The sequence below is a fragment of the Propithecus coquereli genome, unplaced genomic scaffold, assembly GCF_000956105.1.
Source record: "Propithecus coquereli isolate 6110/MARCELLA unplaced genomic scaffold, Pcoq_1.0 Scaffold202, whole genome shotgun sequence".
Lineage (NCBI taxonomy): Eukaryota > Metazoa > Chordata > Mammalia > Primates > Indriidae > Propithecus > Propithecus coquereli.
In genome coordinates this window covers 6,384-20,447 of record NW_012145190.1, presented here as the reverse complement: position 1 = coordinate 20,447, position 14,064 = coordinate 6,384, and the positions used below count along the sequence as shown (strand labels likewise).

The 14,064-nt window shown below is 57.8% G+C and overlaps 1 protein-coding gene across 1 annotated transcript in view; it reads left to right on the top strand.

The window, feature by feature from the left end:
- Window positions 1-13,217, top strand: part of CD6 (CD6 molecule) — a 40,777-nt gene extending 27,560 nt beyond the window's left edge. Inside the window, exons 2-13 of the mRNA XM_012643979.1 lie at window positions 1,014-1,082; window positions 2,070-2,420; window positions 3,037-3,348; window positions 4,102-4,404; window positions 5,868-5,933; window positions 8,248-8,388; window positions 8,697-8,795; window positions 9,819-9,941; window positions 11,656-11,727; window positions 11,953-12,207; window positions 12,488-12,595; window positions 13,153-13,217. Of these exons, the coding sequence (XP_012499433.1) occupies window positions 1,014-1,082; window positions 2,070-2,420; window positions 3,037-3,348; window positions 4,102-4,404; window positions 5,868-5,933; window positions 8,248-8,388; window positions 8,697-8,795; window positions 9,819-9,941; window positions 11,656-11,727; window positions 11,953-12,207; window positions 12,488-12,595; window positions 13,153-13,217 (1,964 nt within the window). The remainder of the gene's footprint in view (window positions 1-1,013; window positions 1,083-2,069; window positions 2,421-3,036; window positions 3,349-4,101; window positions 4,405-5,867; window positions 5,934-8,247; window positions 8,389-8,696; window positions 8,796-9,818; window positions 9,942-11,655; window positions 11,728-11,952; window positions 12,208-12,487; window positions 12,596-13,152) is intronic.
- The last annotated feature ends 847 nt before the right edge of the window (window positions 13,218-14,064 follow it).

The following is a 14,064-nucleotide window of genomic DNA, read 5'->3' as shown; positions in this document are numbered from 1 at the left end:
GAGCCCAAGGAGACAAGACCAGGGAGTGGTTATTGAGACCTGGGAGGAGATGGTCAAGGAGAGACAGCTACCTTGAAGGAGCAATGACCTTCAGATGAGGGACACGGCCTGCCCGAGGGACCTCGAGGGACCTCCCGGGGATGGAGCGGGGGGATAAGCACCACACCTTCGCTCTCCTCCCTCCCTCCTTTCCCTGCTGGAGCTCCCCATTGGCTGAACCTAACAGGGGCCGAAAGGCCCAGGAAGACACTGATTAATCCAAAACAGTCAGCCTCCCCCAGCAGAGGGGACAGTGGCTCTGGAGGGACAGACGGACACTATCTGGCACAGGCGATTGATTTTTTTTGGGCCTCCTTTTCCAAATCTGTAAAATGGGAATGCTAATACCTACCTCAACGTGTTGTTGAAAGTAAATGGAAAAATATATGCACAGGCCTGGCACATAAAAGGCCCTTCGTGAATGTTAGTTTCTCCAGGCACAAAGGTGCTTTGCATTCTAATGGTTTCCCGCCCAGGGTGTGCCAGTTATCCTAAAGTCCAGTATGAAATTCTCAAAAACAAACTCTCCCGACGAAAGTGTTTTTCTAAATCACCCATTCTCAAGCTTCTTGTGTATGTCAAATATCCTACAATTTGTCTTATTTCAGCCTCACAGCACTTTCGTAAGTGTTATTGCCAACAAATTCGGACTGGCACAGAGAGGTTCAGTCACCCATCCATGGTCACGCAGCCAGGAAGTGGGTCTGGCCCCAAAGCCCACTGTCATTCTTCCCTGCTCTACTCTGACTTCTGACGATGTGTGTGTTATTAATAGATGCAGTGGAGGATGCTGAAACCCCAAAGTATGAGAATGTTCCCTACGCTGAAGGGAGTCAAGGTCGAGGACTATGTCCTTTCAAAGGGGTCATGTAGCCACAGCAGGCTCCAGAAAATGACCCCTGCCCATCAGGGTGCCTCTGCGGCCCCGTGGCTGAGCTCACACACCCACCGCGGCTGCTCCTGGTTAATTTCAGGTCCCCCGTCTGCAGCCCCATCTGGCCAGCCCAACACCAGCAGCACGGAGAGTGGGCCCTTGGAGCCAGGTAAGCAAGTCATCTTTCTGCGGGTCCACGGTCAGCTCTCGGAAACCACGTAGGTGGTCTCCTGGGCCACGAGAAAGGGAAATAGGCTTTTAGGTGCCAGGGAGGCTCCCTGACTTCAGGCAAGACTTCTCCTTCCTGACCCAGTGCCTGAAGTTCCACCGTGAGATTCACTTTGGGATCTCAGAACTACCATTTTCGAGAGGCCACTGCCAAGTCACGTGCGTGTGGGCTAGGCATTCATTGAGTACTTTAAGGCGATTTGTTGGGAACAAGCTAAAGAGCTCTTGGTGGAGGTGTCAGGGATCCACTAGAAGGGTCCTTCACTTACTCAACAGATATTTATTAAGGACCTACTCTGCGCAAAGCTGTGTGCTTGCACATGTGGTTCAATCCTGGGCTAATATGGGCAGGTGGTTCCCAAAGGAGGGGCTCTGGGAAAGGGGGACCCACCATTAGCTGAAGCAGGCCATGTCCAATCCGGCGACCAACCCCCATGCCCGTCCCGCAGGGTTCCCAGCTTGCAGCAGCCTGCAGGACAGTACCCTCAGAGCAGCAGAGGGGCTCAGGAGGGGGCGCATTGTACCCACTGGACCAGGGCCCCCGAACCCAGAACTCTGCCCTACTTTCACAAAAGGGTGCCCCTGAAGACAGGGGGCAAGCGAAGAGGGTTTGTGGGGACGGGACCTCTGGTTCTCTGTCATCCCAGGCCTAACCCATCCTAATAACCTCTAGAGTCACCCCTGAGCACCACCCTCTCCTAACTCTAAGGAAAACCAGAGGGTCAGGCCTCAAAGGGGACTCGGGGATGAGCCAGCACAGCCCCACTTTTCAGGCTGGAAGGCTGAGGCCCAGAGCTGGACAGGGCGTTTTCCAAAGTCACATACAGGGTCAGTGGCAGAGTCTGGGCAACTGCCCGCCCCACCCCCACCCCTGGGATGGTCAGAGTGCAAATCCATTGAGGTCTCAGCTGGCGTCTGACACTTCCAGGGGAGCAGCTTGGCGTCCGCCTGGTGAACGGGAGCAGCCGTTGCAGCGGGACGGTGGAGGTCCTGCTCGAAGCGTCCTGGGAGCCCGCGTGCGGGGCGCTCTGGAACCACCACAACGCCGAGGCCGTGTGCCGCGCGCTGGGCTGCGGCGGGGCGGGGGCGGCTTCCCAGCTCCCTCCGCCGACGCCCGAGCTGCCGTGGGGGCCCGCCGCGGGGAACGTCAGCGGGGCCCCGAACGCCACGCTGGCCGGGGCGCCCGCCATCCTGTGCAGCAGCTCCGAGTGGCAACTCTGCGACGTGGTGGAGCACGCGTGCAGCCGCGATGGGAAGCCGGCCTGGGTCACCTGTGCAGGTACGACGGTACCCCGCGCGCCCGCCACCCAGACCCCTGTCTGCCCCACTCCCCAGGCCTTCCGCCGCTGCCCCTCGCGCCAACCACAGGACCCGGGTCTCGCCCTCCGCACTCGCACCCCCACCCCACCAGTGCGAGCACCGCTGGTTCCCGCGCCGGAGGACTGCATGGTAGCATTTCCAGACCCGCGTTTCCTCCCATCTGGCCTCCAGACTCCTCCCCCTACGCTCCGTCCCCAAACCCACCCTGGGTTCCCAACGCTAACCTGGTCTCTAACCCTATCTACGGGGCACCCCTTCCTGCTCTCGGTCTCTCTGGGTCTCCGTCCGTCCATGTTCTGAAATTTGTCAGGTTCCCATGGTCCCGGAGCCCTGTGGCTCTCCTGCCCCAGCCCTGCTCTCCAGGCCCCGCCCACCAGGTTTCTAGTCCCTTCCACTAGCCTGCTGCTCTGCCTTACCGCACGCGCAGCGGGAGGACACCCCCAGTCCTGCCCGCCAGGCCACAGCCCGTCTCACTGGGCCCCCAGCCCGCCCACAGCTCCCCTGCCAGTCCGGACCTTCCTCCCACGCCTGCCCTCCCGCCAGCGCCGCGGCATCCACACCCCTCCCGCCCGCAGAGAACCGCGCGCTGCGGCTGGTGGACGGCGGCGGCCCCTGCGCCGGCCGCGTGGAGATGCTGGAGCGCGGCCAGTGGGGCACGGTGTGCGACGACACGTGGGACCTGGAGGACGCTCACGTGGTGTGCCGGCAGCTGGGCTGCGGCTGGGCAGTCCAGGCCCTGCCCGGCTTGCACTTCACGCCCGGCCGCGGGCCCATCCACCGGGACCAGGTGAACTGCTCCGGGGCCGAAGCTTACCTGTGGGACTGCCTGGGGCTGCCAGGAGACAACTACTGTGGCCACAAGGAGGACGCGGGCGTGGTGTGCGCAGGTCAGTGGGCGGCGGCGCTGAGCTGCGGCCATCCACTAACACTTATCCTAGGCCTGCTGGCGCCAGGCCTGGAGTCAGTGCTGGAGAGGTGGTCCCTGCCTTTGGGAGGTCACAGCCCAGGAAGGGAGATGAGACCTAGACGAACATATTTTGGGAGAGAAAGTGGGAAATGTCCCAGGGAGGGAGGTCAGGTGGAGTTTAGAGGCAGCAGGCACTCCAGAGCCCAGGATGAGCCTGTCCATCTCCTAGAGGAGGTGGCATTAGAGCTGACATTCGTCCTGAGTGCTAGTTGGTCACCTGGATTCAAGCAGCAAGGCCAGACTGAACACAGGGAGGCCCCTGAGGAGGCTGTTGGGCCCTCCAGGTGAGACCGGGAGGTCCTGGGCCATCCCATGCTTCTCGTTAATGTGCACGAGAATGGGGACAGGGGATGTTAAAACAGATTCTGACTCGGTAGGTCTGGGCAGGGCTGGAGATTCGGCATTTGCAACAAAATCTCAGGCAGTGCCGATGCTGCTGATCCACAGACCACACTTTGAGTAGTGAGGATCTAGGGAACTGCAGCAGGGTTGGCCAGAGCAGATGTGGCAGATGAAAGGGGGACACAAATGCAGGAGGGGGAGACACGAGCTCTGGAGGCCACTTGGCTGCACGGGTGCCTGTGCAGATACCCGCATTGGTGGGACTGGGCTGGCAGGGATTCTGGCCCAAAGAATCTTGACCTAACTCTGTCCCCTGCACCTCCCCCCGCAGAGCACCAGTCCTGGCGCCTGACCGGGGGCGCTGACCCCTGCGAGGGGCAGGTGGAGGTTTACTTCCGCGGGGTCTGGAGCACAGTGTGTGACAGTGAGTGGTACTCACAGGAGGCCGAAGTGCTCTGCCAGACCTTGGGCTGTGGAGCCACGGTAGAACAGCCCAGGGGGCGGCCCCACACCTTGGCGGGCAGGATGTACTACTCATGCAAGGGAAAGGAGCCCACCCTCTCCGACTGCTTGTGGCGGTTCAACAACTCCAACCTCTGCAGCCAGTCGCGGGCAGCCAGGGTCCTGTGCTCAGGTATCCCTACCCCCGCCCACCCCACGTTAGCCCAGATTGGGACCAGAATTCCACCTGAATCCTAAGAACTTGCAGTCTAAGGACCACAACCTGGACTAGACCAGCAATGGCAAACACAACACAAGAGGGACGTCCTCACTGCTCCCAGGCAGACATTGTTATTTAATCAGGGTACTCTTTTCTACAGATGCTCAGCCCCAGAATCATGAATCCAATATTGATTCAGGCATTATTAGATGTTAAGCAATGGTCCCTGTTGATTAGAATTGACTCAAGAGTTGAAACCAATTTGCCATCCCAGGGCATTCCTAGCAAAAATAATATTAGGAGACACTAATAATAATAGTGTCAGTGACAGTATCTGAAACCCTAATCACGTGGCAGGCATTGCCAAGCACTCAGTAGCTTTCACTTCAGCTAAGCCCCATAACCACTCTATGAGTTGGCTTCTACCATATTTCATCAAATCTGAGATGGCACTGATTATAAGTCACACCATTTTTTTTTTTTTTTTGAGACAGAGTCTCGCCCTGTTGCCCTGGCTAGAGTGCTGTGGCGTCATCATAGCTCACTGCAACCTCCAACTCCAGGGCTTAAGCCATCCTCCTGCCTCTGCCTCCTGAGTAGCTGGGACTACGGGTGTGCCTGACCACGCCCGGCTAATTTTTTCTATTTTTTGTAGAGACGGGGGTCTCACTCTTGTTCAGGCTGGTCTCGAACTCCTGAGCTCAAGCAATCCTCCCACCGCAGCCTCCCACCATTATTATTTTATGTACCATCAGGGGAAAAAATGCTGCCCAGATAAACTCTTGATATTCCATCAAACATAACGATCGAGGCCATCATCCTGATTTTAGGAGCATTAACTGTGAAAAAAATGGGTTTTAGACCTGAAGAAACACTGTGTAGCATCCATACTGAGTTCAGACACCTCGTTTGAATTCCAGCTCTGCCATTGGCCAGCTAGGAGGCTTCAGACAGTCCCTCAACTTCCATATGTGGATGCTGATTCTAGACACCTAAAGGAGTAGCTGGGAGACCAGATAGTATCTGTCAAGGGGTCTCGTGAGCTCCATTCCTTTGTGGGCGCACCTGTCAAATGGGGCTGCCGGTTATGGGAATGGAGGTCATGTCAGCTCCCCGTCTCCTGGGCCGATAAGAGGGACACACTGAAGACTGGATGGAAAAGGGGTTTGTGGTCTGTAGCAGCTTATACAGAAAGAAGGGATAATTCTTCTGTTCGCTCCTATTCTAACCAAAGAACCTTCCCAGCATTTGATCTATGAGCGCCTCCTTATTGCGGGGGGTGGGAAAGGCACATTTCCTTAGCCACGTGCCCCGGATGGGAGCATGCCCTGAGCTGCAGGTCACTTGTCTGTCTTGTTCGGTTTCTAGCACAAGGCGTGGCACACAGTAGGTGCTCAGTAATATGCATTGAGTGATTGGGCGGTGCTTTCCGACAGGTTCCCGCAGCCTGCGCAATCTGTCCACTCCCGAAGGCCCTGCAGGTGTTCAGCCAGTCACTGTAGGTGAGTGTTGCCGGGTACTAGTAGTCTCTCAGAAGCTCTGGTGCCTGTGTGTGTGTGTGTGTGTGTGTGTGTGTGAGTGTGTGTGTGAGTGTGTGTGTGTGTGTGTGCACGCGCGCGCGCCTGCGGGGTGGGGGGAGGTGTTAATGGTTTGTTCCCCATCCCCCACCTGCAGCCAATGGACTCGCCTCCCAGGGGCTCTCTGGACACTTTGTGCTTCTTGTCCCCTCCCTCCCTGCCAAGTCAGCCTACAGCTCACTGAATCTCCCACTCTCTGTGAGCTCCTGCAGGGCAGGAGCAAAGAACTGGAGAGAGAGAGAGCCCGGGCTGGTCTGAGACCGCCTTGAGCTGGCGGTGGGAGGGGAGGGCGGTCGGGGTGGCCAGGCAGTGGGGATGCCGAGGGGAACAGCCAGTGTGTTTATGATGCTCCAGGCCCAGGGCCAAGTGCAGCCATTATTTCCCCACCCTTGCATCCTCTGGGAAGCCAAATGGGAGAGGTCTCATTATAACTGACATCGAGGAAGGAGCTGAGGCTCCGAGGCTGAAGTGACAGCCAGCCAAGTGCTGGCCGGAGTTTGCATCCAAGGCTCTGAACTCCAGAGCCGCTCTCGGCCTCCCTGCCAGCTTGGCCTCCCTGCCAGCTGTGCGTGGTTTGGCCGGCATGGGGCAGACTCCCGGGGCTCCAATCCCAGCTGTGCTGCTTGCTAGCTGTGTAACATTGGGTAATTCTTGGCCTCTCTGAGCCTCAGATTCCTAGACTATGAAAGGGGATGATGATTGCAGTACCTTCCTCCTAGCGTTGCTGGGAGGCCCCAGTGAATTAATTTTTATAAAGCGCTTAGAGCAGGGCCTGGTACACAGTAAGAACTGTCTGGATGTCACCTATTCTTACATTACTTAGTCCAGGCATAGAGCCCCTTGCAGCCCCCTGATATCCACTTGCTTCCCCTGCCTCCTGGCTCCCTCTCAGCTTCTCTCAGACACCCCAGAGACGGGTGGACAGGGGTTGGGGGAGACTGAGGGGCAGCAAGTCCTGCCAGAGGCCCTGGCACGGAGAAGGAATGAACGCCGGAACCGCACAGGCTGGAGGGTGAGCTGCTGCCGAGACCCACAGGCACCCTGCGCACACCGGCCCTTCCTGAGGTTGGGGTGGGAGCCACACCACCCCAGGAGAGAACTGGCCTCCAGGGACCACACCCCAGCCTTGGTCTGCCAGCCCCTCCCTCGGGTGCAGCTCCTCTGGGCTCACGTGCCCTAGCCTCCCCAGAGCCCCACACCCAGCCTCGCCCTCCTACCAGCTTCCTGCTGCTAAATCCAGCTTCCCATCCTGGCCCAAACTGTCCCCTTTGCACACAGAAAACGAGGACGGGGAGAGGGTCCTCTCGCAGGGGAAGCAAGACGCTGCCCCCAGCCAGGGGGTTGGGATGATGTCATCCCCTTCCCTGCCATGCTGCTGTCTCCACTCCCCAGGATTTACACAGGAAGCAGGAGGTGGGGCCCATCTAGTTGGATGTGGCTCCAGGCACCCTCCTCACTGCCCCTCTAGCCATTCTTGTGCTTTGCATTTTTTTTAAAGCAGGGGTGAGGCTGAAAGGGAGGGGAAGGCAAGAAGTCACACCAGAGCAGGGGCTGCAGAGCCGGGAGGCCCCAAATCACGGACCTCACTCCTACCCTCATGGAGGGCAGGTCTGGTAGGAAGGGTGGTCCCAGGCACAGAAAGGAGATCCATCTGTCCTGATGGTCTGTTCACTGCCAAGGGTGGCTTAGGTCACTTTCTCTGGGAAGCCAGCCTTGGTCCTCCTGCACAGAGAACAAGGTGCCTCTTATAGGACTGCATGCCCCCAGGGTCCCTATCCACACCTCCATCACAGCAGGCCCTCCCCATATCAGATTGGGTCTACTTGTTGATCTCCTCACTAGACAGAGCCCCTCAAGGCCTGTGATACTGTTGTCATATTTGTATATGAAGGGCCTAGTGCCTGGCACACAGTAGGCGCTCAATAACTGTCTATTGAACAAAGACTAAGTACTGAAGAGCCAGCAGCAAGAGATCCCTGTGGCCTGGTGGCCAGGGGAAAGTTCAGGCAGAAATTCATTTAGTCAATTACTCATTCATTCAATATGCATTTATTGAGCACCTACTACATACTAAACTCTTAAAAGCAGACGGGAAAATGTGAAAAAAGGAAAGAAGGAGGAAGATAGGTGAAGAAGGGAAGTGGATCGGCTGCAGGGAAGATGGAAAGGCAAGAAAGAGGGGCAAAGAGAAGTCTATGTGCATTCCTCTTTCTCCCTGAATTGGGGTTCTTGTTTCCAGAATCTTCCGTGACAGTGAAAACGGATGACACGGAATCTCGGGAGCTAATGCTTCTCATCCCCTGCATTGTTCTGGGAATTCTCCTCCTTGCCTCACTCATCGCCATAGCCTTCATCCTCTTGAAAGTTAAAGGAAAATACGGTAGGTGCAAAGTTCTGGGAGCCAGGACCATCCCAGGGGTATGTGGGCCTTGGCGGAACCCCAGCAGGCGTGGTGTGGTCCAGTAGAGGCCATCCAGCTCCTGATGGGAAGGATTTGCCCAGCATGCCCAGCAGAAATGGACTCACTAGTGTGGGTCCCATGGGACGACCAGACTCTCTCTGTGTGTGTGTGTGTGTGTGTGTGTGTGTGTGTGTGTGTGGTAGGGGGTGTCTCGATGAGGATAGAACCAGGTAGACTGGGAGAGGGCAAAACAATGACTTGTAGAATTTCTGCCTCCCCTCTCTCAGCCCTCCCCGTTATGGTGAACCTCCAGTACCCACCCACCACCATCCCAGCAGGCCTCAATAGCTATCAAGCGGTCCCCATCACCATCCCCAAAGAAGAAGGTAGGCTGTCCCCCATCTGGGTGCGGGGGACTGGGGAGGACAGGAAGGGTACACTTTCTGGAGGGTCAGTTCTGCTTAGGTCAAAGCAGTGCCCAGCTGGAGATGGGCCAGCTTGTGGCTGTGGGACCTTGAGCAGATCAGGTCCCTCTCTGGACCTTGATGGGCAGATGGCCTTCCAGTTCAGTCGCCCTAGGACTCTAGACTTTTAATTTCTGGACAGATATAGGCTAAGCGCATTTGGAATCTTGGTTCTCAGAGAAAAGCTGCACTGTGCTGATCGGCTAGTGTGCTTGTGACCTCACGCCCCGCTCAGTGGCCTGCCCTGCAGTTCCATCAAGGTTCTCCTGGATCATAGTTTTATTTCATATTTTCTGGGTAAAGAAAAATTAGGTCAGTCATCCATCTTTTATGATATATGGATTGTTGCCTCTTGAAAGTCTTGCAGAGGAATTAGAGTTTCATCATATTGCATTATGAATATATTCAGTCACTTTTATTGGAAAGAATTCGATGACATGAAGACCAATACCGAACTCAGCCAAATGTTATAAATATTCTTTGCACACAGTAGCCGTATGTTTGAGAAGAGACTATGAATATGGCATCTAGCACGAGGCTAAGCTCAGAGCAGCCACCCACTGAATAGTATAGTCTAGAGGTTTGGACCAGACGCCTGCTTCTCTGGGCAGGGTGAGAACGTCTCTGTGCCTCAGTTCCCTCAGCTGTAAAATGGGAATAATAGCGTTTCTACTTCACAGAGCTATTATGCAGGTAAATGTCAGAACAGTGCCTGGCACAGAGCAAGTGCTATGTTAAGTGTTTGCTAATTAATGTTTAGTTCCCTATATTAGAAATGAATGGGAGGAGCTTGGGAAATCAAGCCTGGGTGGTCCATACAAGATGGGCTTCCTGGTGCCCTCCTGCCACTCTGTCTCCTATCCCTGCTGTCCGTGTTCTCTGCCGCCTCTCCCTCCGCCCTTCCCCCACCACTGTGCTACACCCCCTGCTCTGTTCTCTCCCCAGTTCCCACGCTGCCCATCCAGGTCGGGGCCCCAGCCCCCGAGGACTCGGACTCCGGCTCAGACACAGACTATGAGCACTATGACTTCAGCGCCCAGCCTCCTGTGGCCCTGACCACCTTCTACAGTGAGTGCCTGGGCCAGGCTCCCAGGGGCCCACCTGCCCAGATCAGGGAGAGAGCCCAGCTGGCCAGGCGACCTTCCACAGGTCCCACCTGGTGCCCCCTGCACGGCATAGGCAGAATCCCCCTTGCTTCCCACTGGAGTGACTGTAAAAGGCCCTGCATTGAAGTTTCCAAAGAGCTTTGCGACCCTGGAGACATCTCGCTGTCTTGCGGCATCTCCACTCTGATCTCTGTCCCTCCCATGCTTGTCTCTGGCCCTGCAGGGTCTTAAGGCAGTAACCAGGCCCTCGACATTCACCTAAGGCGGCCGTGTCAGTGTGAGACACGAGGGAGTGCGGGCGAGAGGCACAGTTGTCGGGGCATCTTGCACGCCCGTCCCCCTCCGTGTCCCGTCCTGCCCTGCCGGCCCCACTAGCCCCACCCTCTCCTCTGCCTCCATTGTCGTGCCAGCTTGCACCTCTTGGCTGGCCGGTCCAGCTCTTCTCTCTTTCTCCTGGGGACAGGGAGAGGAAAGACAGTGCCTAAGGCAGGGCCAGCGATGCTGGGAGGCTGGACTGGACCCGAGAGCCCCACACCTCTTTTGGAATCACTTGGGAACTTGTCAAAAATTCCTGAGCCCCGCCCTGCGCCTCCTGTGTCAGTCAGGATGAGAGTCTGGCTGTGCGCCACAGAGACCCCACGGGACAGCGTCCTGAGACGTTGGCGAGGGCCCCGCCTCCTTCTTTCTTGTTGCTGTGCAGTCCCTAAGATGCTCGTCCGCACGGTCCAGAATGGCTTACTGTCACATCCACACTCCAGGCAGCCGAAGGGCTAGAGATGCTAGAAATGGCCGTCACGTTCTTCCACCTGCTGGCTGCAAGAGAGGCAGGGAGAAAAGCCTGTACCCTGGGCAGCCGTATGTCCAGACAAAGGCCAGGGGATCTCCTACTACAGATGCAGAGTGGACGTTGGCAACAGCTGGCCGCCCCTGCCCTGCCTGCTGTCTCAGGGCAAGGGGGCAGCGGGTAGGACAGAGTGAGCCCCCTTCTGCTGGTCCATGGGCCTGTGTTTGGTTGCCACAAGGATGGTTCCCTGAGATTCTGAGGCCAGGCATTTAAGATGCAAAACTGAGAGTCCAAAATCCTCCAACATTGAGACTAAAAGTCAGTGGTACAAGGTTCAAAAGAGCTGACTCCAAGATCCCAGACACTCAAATTCTTAAGACTCTGTAAGTCTCTGTCTCTCTGATTCTGAAACTCGAAGGTGCCGCAGAGGTGGTGACACACGATTCCAGACCATCCAGCTTCCGCTCTGGGAAGGCTCCTCGAAGGGGCAAACCTCTGCCCTTTTCCTGCCCAGAGCTGCCAGGGCACGAGGAGACAGCCCAGACTCTTGGCATGTCCTTAAGGAGCAGGAGGGCCGCTGGCGCTGGCGCTGGCGCTGGCGCTGGCGCTGGCACTGGGGCTGGGGGTTCCCGGGGCACTAGAGTTTCTGGCCCCAGGCTGGTTTCAGGGTAAACACGAGTCTTCCCTGGATTGAGGTCAGGGGTCTGCTTGGATTAGGACGTGAGCTGAGAAAAGGGAAAGCTGAGCCCTGCTCTACCTCTGGGGTTGTCCCCCCACCCTGTTCAGCCTCAGGGGCCCCTTCCCCAGCCCCGAGGGACACCAGCCTTCCTCCAGACTCCTGGGACAAAGAGCCTGAGCCTTCACCCCTCCCCACTGCCACCTCTGCCTGCAGATTCCCAGCGGCACCGGGTCACAGATGAGGAGGCCCAGCAGAGCAGGTTCCAGATGCCTCCCTTGGAGGAAGGTGAGTCTGGCCAGGGAGGGACAGGAGGGGCGTGATTAGGATGACAGCCCTGCCTCCAGACAGTAGCTCAGCTCACTTGGAGACCTACCAGCAGCAGCCTCCCTCAATCGGTCCTTCCTGACTTTAACGATTCCTATAGGCAGTAAGTTCTTCCTCAAGTCTGATTTAAAGCCCTCTTGCTGCATTGCTGCTTCTTTCCTCACCATTTTCCCTTTCCTGGCCCAGGACTTGAAGAGTTGCACGTCTCCCATGTCCCAGCTGCCAACTCTGGGCACTGCGTCGCAGATCCCCGCTCCCTGCACCCTCAGTGTCACCCAAAGAGTAACAGTGAGTCCAGCACATCTTCCGGGGAGGATTACTGCAATCACACCAGCAACAAGGCGCCTTCATGGGACCCCCAGGTGTTCTCTTCAGAGAGGAGTTCCTTCCTGGAGCAGCCCCCGAACTTGGAGCTAGCCGGCTCCCAGACAACTTTTTCAGGTAATCTGTGCATCCCCCAAGCCCCCATGCTGTAGCTGGCCTGGCTGGAGGAAGCACGAGCCTGGGAGCCCTGAGCCGGGCTGAGGTCAGGATTCTCATCCCAGCTCCACAGCCACTTGCTGTGTGACCTTGGGCAAATCTCCTCCCCTCTCTGGGCCTTCATGTCCTCATTTGTCAAGCTAAGGACTTGGCTCTCCTGAGTGGTGCGGGCCTCCCAGCTCTGACAGCTGGCAAAGCGGCTGGCTCCTGGCAGAGGTTGACTGGCTCTGGGGGTTTCCAGCAGGGCCCTCGGCTGATGACAGCTCCAGCACTTCGTCCGGAGAGTGGTACCAGAACTTCCAGCCGCCGCCACCCCAGCCCCCTTCAGTGGAGCAGTTTGGGTGTCCAGGTGCCAGTAGCTGGGGAGGGGATCATGGGAGGGCGGGCAGAGGGAGTGGGGAGTGGATGAGTGGGGCATCTGTTGGATGCATCAGCCCAAGGGGGAAAAGGAGAAAGGAAAGGGAAAAGAGAGGGAAAGCGATTCTTCCTTTAAAAATCAAAACAAGAATATTAAGAAGTGGGGAAAATGGATGTGGATGGGATAAAGAAATATGCAAAGAGGTTGCTTTGATAAGAAGTGACCTCCCCATTAGTGGAGGCATTCAAGTAAAAGCAGCCAGTTGGCTCCTTGGGAGAGACTGTGGTAGCAGAGGGGCTCCCGACATTCAGCTGTCCGTCACTTTGTACACTGTGCCATTGTGGGGACTGCAGCGCTGAGCAAGACAGACAAGGCTCTGCTCTCAGGGCTGACGTGCTAGCCCTAGCCCGGGAGATGGCCGTGGACGAGACGCTGGGCTGGCTGCACACGGCGCCGCAGGGGAGGGTGGGGCCCACGCTCGCTCAGCTCTGTGCTGCACCAGGGGCGGCGACTGGGCCTCCCACTGACCTGAGCCTCCCGGCCCACAGGGTCCCCCAGTCCCCAGCCTCACTCCGCTGATAACGAGGACTATGATGACATCGGAGCAGCCTAGACCGGGTCCAGCTGAGGCCCCTCAGGTGGCTGCCGCCACTCCGGCCCCCTGCTCTACCTGCTGGCCCGCCCCCCCTTCCCAGATCACCCCCATGGGGCTGAGAGGCCTCCCCGGGAGGGATGGAAGAAACTCCACACCCTGCGCCCCTCGGTCTCCCTCCGTCAAACCGAGCTTGCTGGCACGGCCCTCTCGGCCCGACGAGCACCCCAGGATGGAGGGTGCCGCCTCCAAGAGGGGCGAGCCCTCTGTCTCTGGGATGGACAAGCAGAGTCTGCCGGGAGTGGGGGGCGCTGGACTGGACTCTTGAGGCCACTTCTGACCCTCGGGCTTCCGGTGCTTTGATTCCCCAAGCCTCTGACAGCTCAGGACCAGAGGTGTTGGGAGGCGCAGAAATGGCCCCCACCCTGGTGTTGCCACAGGAGCCCCCTGTACTAGGGGCTGCGGGGCTGCTGTCACTCTGACGGGAGGTGCTGGGGGTGGGGCAGCTGGCAGCAAACAGGATGAGCCTGTGCCCCCCACCAAGGGGCTGGGGGCTGAGGCCAGTCCCCTCGGAGACCCTTGGAGCCCCCCAGGGGCACACCCTGTTCTGCAGTGACCATCCCCGGACAGCGGGCCTTTATTCTGAGTTTCCTATGGATCACAAAGAGGGGCCCAGCCCAGCCCTCCCGCAGACCCCAGAGATGGAGGCCCAGTCCTCGCGGGGGCAGGAGCGCAGAGATGTCTGCGGGGAGGGGGCCCAGCGGATGCGTTAAGCGCTGAGTCCTCACGCACCTCGTGGAACGGAGGAGGACGCTCCCGGGATGAAGGCGAGGGCGTGCAGGGTTGCGCCCAGAGCCGCCAGCGTGTC